A 6,000-nucleotide genomic window follows, 5' to 3' on the forward strand; every position below is an offset into this window, starting at 1 on the left:
TCCCCAGTGTATTCTTTAAAATTGATAATGCTTAAGTATTTCCTGCTTGAATAGCTTATTCTTTTATTACCAGTGCACCACATTTGAGCGAGCCTTTCACACAGCAACATGGAAGAGAAAATCATTTTAAAGCACAATAATGTACTAATGAAAAGAGAGAAACAGAATGGAGATCAGCCACAAATGCAGCACCCAAATCTAATTTGAGCACTTAAACTGATTTGATTCAAATTGCCAACATCCTTAGATATATTAAGTAGTTTCCTGACTTTCCTAAAGCTTTAAACTGCCTCAGGTAGCTTTTTAAAGACAATGGTTTTGTATACTAGCTTTTGACCAAAAGTTCCCATTTATTTAAGAATGGGAACTGTGATAGTTCTTTGCCAGCTAGCAACTCTCTCAGGTTATGATTTACCCAAAGCTTCTAGAGATAAAATTCCTCTTCACTGTAACATTCTTTGGCCAAGGACACTGTATCACCACCGACTCCTTAATAACGTTCAATCAGCAGCCCATAACTGCCTCCATTAAATTAATAAAAAGGTAGTTTAAAAGATACACTCTAATCTTTTTTTTTTCCCCTCCAACTGTCACGTTGCATTGTTAAGCACTGCTTAGCGTTTTCCACCTCCCACCTTAAAAAAAAAAAGTATCACCATGAAAGGAGAACCAGTGCCTTTACACACAAAAACCAGTTTCCTGGAATCATTTGGTATTTCATTATATAGTCAAAATATAGTCTGTTCATATTTTCAGCTACAATCGTACATCAAATTGCCCATCAGTGTGCCCATATACACAGTTCGCATAACGATTACTGTTCCAGAACCTAAGCACTATCCTGAATTTGTTAATCCAATCCTCTACAATCTCTAACCAATAAATCTACATAAAATAGCTGTTATTTCTTAACCTGTGCTTTACCTCCCTCAGCAGCCCTCGTCAGGCAGCCGGCTGAAACAATTCAATTCAAGCAGGACAAGAGGTTGTGTCACTGAGCTACGACAGCGCTTTGAGGAGTCTGTGGTCTCAAAGCTCGCAGCATCCTTTTGACTGTACAACACCCAACGCTGGCAAGTTCGCTTTCGAGTTTGGTGCTCCTGAGCTCCCGCTGCTCGAAAACGTTATCTCCGGTGTGCTGCTGCAGCTCTGCGACCGGGAGGTTTCTCACCCCTCCCAGCAGACAGCCTCACAGCAGCAGTCCTCTCCTGCCCAGATTATGGCAGCTTGAAGCCACTGGCCTGCAGCAGACTCCAGCCAGCACAGAAGCCCGCTGGAGGTTTGTACAGGAATAGAAAACACAAGCGCATCAGGCACGTCCTATATTTTCTATTTCAGCTTCCTTTAAAATCAAGATCTTTAAAGATAAAGAACTCAATTGGCTGGTTCCACAGCTTCAAAAAAGAAAGTCACCTGAAGTCCTTCATAACTCAGTCTTCCACCCCCCAAGAGCACGACTGATCTGTACAGAGGTCAGTGTTTTCTCAGAAGTCTTTCCTACAGCCAAAAACAATCACTAACAAAACCACATGCAGGTACACTTCTGTATGCCTCTTTCTTTTTAAGAAGTCACAGCACACCACACACGCTTAAAAAATACTCCACACATCCGCATTAGAACAGTAATGCACTGCACATGATCTCCCCTTTTGCAGTTTGGGTGAAACAAGAAAAAAAATGGTCCCCCGGGGTTTTTTACCTATATGTCTAACTGCAGCCTAAATAAACAGACTTTACCAATGAAGAAGGCAAGTACACTATTAGCGGACTGCGACACGAAGCTACAATGTTCGTTCTTCGCTGCTAACACAGGAAGATGTGAGGGATTAGTAGGTCAGTGAAGCACAAGTTGTATCATGACAACCTCAGCGCTCAACGTAAACAAAGAAGTCAAGGCCACAAATATAGTCATCATATACATCTAGATAAGGACAGGAAGATTAAACATGCCAAATTTAATTACATCTTTCAGTCAAGCAGATAAGCATGTGGAACATACCACACTTGCAAAATAATTTTCACCTGCCCCTCTACTTCCCATTTGTACCTACAGCATCTAATAACACGTCAAGTCTTTTAAAGCCAAGCTCTTGACAACCACGCACCAAAGAAAAACCCTGCAGTGCCATTTCTGACAGGAGACAGAGTAAACTCAAGGCACGTGAAAGTTGTGACTGCAAAGCTCTAAGCATTGCTAAAAACACTTGTTTGCACTTTTCTCAGAGCTCAAAGTTTAAAAACATTACTGGAAACTTCAACTCACTAATAAATAAATAAACAAACAGCTCAATAAAATACCTAGAGAGAAAAACACGCATTATATTTTCAGTCAAAATTTTAGACTGGAATTGTATGTGAAAAAGAAACAAGAAGCTTTATCAAAACAGGTAAGAGGCTAAAAAAAAAAACCAAACCCATTAGCAGTGGATATATACCAATTCTTTTTTTACTCAGCAGCACTAGTTCTGCCATTCAGAAAAGACGACTCTGCCTTTATTCAAATCTAGTCCCTTTAAAATGACCAACATCCTAAACCACTTGAGGAAAGTAACAGGTAAGTGGCTATTTCACAACGCTCTCTCTCAACTAGAAGAAAATTCTTATCATGACAGTGGCAAAAGACATGAAAAAGGAAGCTTTCAACTTCCAGGGCTTGCCTAGCCTGGCATCGTTTCCACACAAACCCCCTTTCAAATTACCTGCATCACACACCCATCTACAGACTGTCAAAAAATACAAATAAAAAAATAGAAACCTCAACTCCTAAAGCACACAAAGTCTTTTTCCTCCATGAGTTCGGCTTATACAGACAGCTCCCCTTCCCCCAAATCTACAGCAAGCATCGTCGAAGGGTGGTTGGTACTCTCCATAAGGAGCTCCCCGAGAAAGCAATCGCTGCCTAGAACAATCATCCTTCTTTTCACTTCCTTCTTTTCCAAGAATCAGCTCTGCCCAGGGAATTCACCTAACGCACGCAGACACACACGCTGCCACAGCTGATAAAACCAAAGCAGGTAACCATCTTACAGAAACCCCTTCCACTGAAAACGTGTGTTTATACAGAGAAGCCAGGGTGCATTTTCCAGCCTATTCTCACAAGGATTTCCAATTTCTCATCCTATGGGATAGACTTTAGTCACAAAACCCAACTGAGCATCCCATCACCACCAGAACTGGCCTCAGCACTGCAGGCAATGCGCTTTCCAGTATCACACAGCCCAAAGATCACTTTCCTCCTGTGCAGACACCCCGCACACACACATATTCGCACGGCCTGGACAAGCGCAGAGCTGGGAGGTCTCCATCCCCCTGCCCAGAACCACCCTTTAGCCTTTTTTCTCAAAAAAAAAAAAAAAAACCCAAAACAAAAAAACAACAAAAAAAAACGACCCTCCCCAGAGGCAGGACCCTCACACCACCCCCCGTCCTGCCTGATCCCCTCCAGCTGCCCAGCTCTGGCCTTGTCCCCCAGCAAACCCAGGAGCTTCCTTCCACCAGGCTGTTATTCCCACTGTCCCTCCCCAAGAGCCAGCACCGCTCCTGCACGAGCTCCTCTGCTCCAAAAGCTGAGCCCCCCCACATGCCAGCTACCCCCTTTAAGATGCTGCTTCTCTCCCCCATGCACACCTCTCCCAATTTCACCCTTAACCAAAACCAACGCTCACTTACGCTGTCTGCCAAGATGAGCCTGCTTCAACCCCCCCTATTGCCTCCACCCAGCCCTAACACCCGCTTGCATGCCCTTCCTCTCCCACTCCGACCTGCTCCCAGCCAGATCCAGTCCCTCATCTGCAAGTTAGTCTTTCTCCCGTATCTGCCCCCGCCCAAGAACTGGCCCCACACCCACGCTGTCCTCCAGCCTGGGCACCCGCTCCTCGCTGCTCCCATCTGCCTCCAACACCAGCCACCTCCACGCACAAAACCAGCCCTCATTCACCCACCATCTTTCACACTTATACAGCCCCCAAACGTACCCCTGCTGCCCCCAATATGTCCCCCTACCCAATCCCCTCCCAGCTTTACTTTCTCTCCAGACCTACTACAACATAAACCCAGTTACTCGCATTCACACAGTCCATTGCACCCAGACCCACACTTACCTCGTGCCCTGCACCCACATCCCTGCTCCTACACACCCACAGCCCCTTAAGACCCACTTCTGATCCCGTTACCCCTGTGCAACCCCAGCAACCAACGCCCAAAATACCGTCCCCTCAGCGTCACCTCTTTGCAGTACAAACACCCTGTACTCACCAACTGCTGCTCGCTGGGGCACCCGACACCCACACCTCATTACTCCCAGACCTCCCCCACGCAGCCCCAACCGCTTACATCCCCTGCGGACCCCCAAACCTGGCTTTGTGCGCTCTCACCCCATCACACCCACGCTCCTGTCACCCCTCAAGCCTGCCCCCCTCACAGCCACATGCCCCCCAGACCTCCCCCTCTGCACCCAAGTCCCTGCTGTCACCCCGCCTGGCTCCCACCCCAGCCCTTTACACCCACACCCCGCTGGATCAGCCCCTCACGCCCACACCCCTCTTGCCCTTAGACTTGTCCCTGCGCAGACTCAACCAGGGACACCCAAGCCCCCGTCGTCCCCTCAGCGCGCTCCCACCCAGCCCTTACACCCGCACCCTTACCGTCACCTGGATCTGCCCCTCGCACCCATGGCCCCGCCGCCCTCAAACTCGCCCCTGGGCAGCCGCGGAGGCTCCCACCTCTTCTGAGGGCCCAAACCTCACACCCGCCTCCCTATTGCCCCCAACTGTCCCCTGGGGCAGCTTGAACCAGGGTCGCCAAGCCCCTGTTGTCCCCCCCGCCCGCCCCCCTCACACCCACGCCCCCCGGTGCCCTCAGAGCTGCTCCCGCCCGCTCCCCTCCCGTACCCCAAACCAGCCCCGGCCCTCACACCCACGGCCATATTGTCCCTAAACGTCTCCGAGCCCCGACCGGGGACACCCACAGCCCCCCCCCCCGCCACCTCCCGGGGACTCACCTGAAGCGCCCCCCGCAGTGCTGGCACTGGTCGCCCACCCAGCCGGGCTGGCACTCGCACTGCCCGCTGGCCGGCTGGCACCGCCCGCCGTTGGCGCACGGCTTGTCGCATTCCTTCGCCGCCTCCTCGGCGGCGGCGGCGGCGGCGGCAGCGGCGGCGGCGGCGGGCCCCAACCCCGGCAGCGCCGGCATCAACAACAGCAGCAGCGCCAACAGTAACCGGCGAGGCGGCCTCCCGCCCCGCCAGCCCGGGCCCAGCCGCGCCGCGCGCTCCCGCGCCATCTGCCGCCGCCGACGCCGCCGACTCCGAGAGGGGCGGGCGGGGGGCGGCGGGACAACGCGGACCATCCGCCGCGGCGCCTCACCGGGACGGTGGCCGGCGAGGGGGCTTCCGCCGCTCCCGCTACGGTGGCCGCGAGGTGGACGGCGCCGGCGAGGAGGGGGGGGGGGGGGAGGGGGAGGGGGGAGTCGAGGAGGGGGGGGCGGGAACGCGCCGGGACGAGCGCGCAGCAGCCAGGCGGCGCCGCCGGGCCGCGGCCGATGACGTCACCCGCACGCCGGCCACTGGCGGCGGGGTTCTCCCTCCCCGCCCCCAGGCCAGCGAGTGGGGCCGCGGGGGGGCGGACAGAGCGGCCCCGCGGCGGGCGCCTCTGCCGCCCGAGGAGCATAGAGCGGGGTGGTTTCCTCCCCCGTTAGGGGTGTCCCCGCACCCCCCCCCCCCCTCCCCGGTTGTGCCCCGGGCAAAGGCCGCTCAGAGGAGGGGTTGACCCCCCCGCAGGGCCTGCTTCCCCAGCCACCCCACAAAACTCGGCCCCCAAAGCAGCCGTGGGGAGCGGGGAGGCCCGGTGAGGGTGGCACTGAGGTGTGTGGGAGGCCTCGAGGCTGAAAGGGAGGGAAAAGAAGGAAAAAAAGCTGAGTTTGGGTTGGGTTTTTTTTTCATTTATCGCTCTTGCTTCGTTTGCTGCACGGTCTTCCACTTGTGGCTGTGCAGCTCTCTGCAAA

General features: G+C 53.1%; 1 protein-coding gene across 1 annotated transcript in view; it reads right to left on the reverse strand.

The window, feature by feature from the left end:
• Nucleotides 1-5,361, reverse strand: part of ATRN (attractin) — a 152,202-nt gene extending 146,841 nt beyond the window's left edge. The window contains exon 1 of the mRNA XM_050895261.1: nucleotides 5,000-5,361. Coding sequence (XP_050751218.1) covers nucleotides 5,000-5,346 — 347 coding nt within the window. The 5' untranslated portion in view covers nucleotides 5,347-5,361. The remainder of the gene's footprint in view (nucleotides 1-4,999) is intronic.
• Between the last annotated feature and the right edge of the window lie 639 nt (nucleotides 5,362-6,000).

This window comes from Gymnogyps californianus, chromosome 4 (assembly GCF_018139145.2).
Source record: "Gymnogyps californianus isolate 813 chromosome 4, ASM1813914v2, whole genome shotgun sequence".
NCBI classification, from domain to species: Eukaryota; Metazoa; Chordata; class Aves; order Accipitriformes; family Cathartidae; genus Gymnogyps; species Gymnogyps californianus.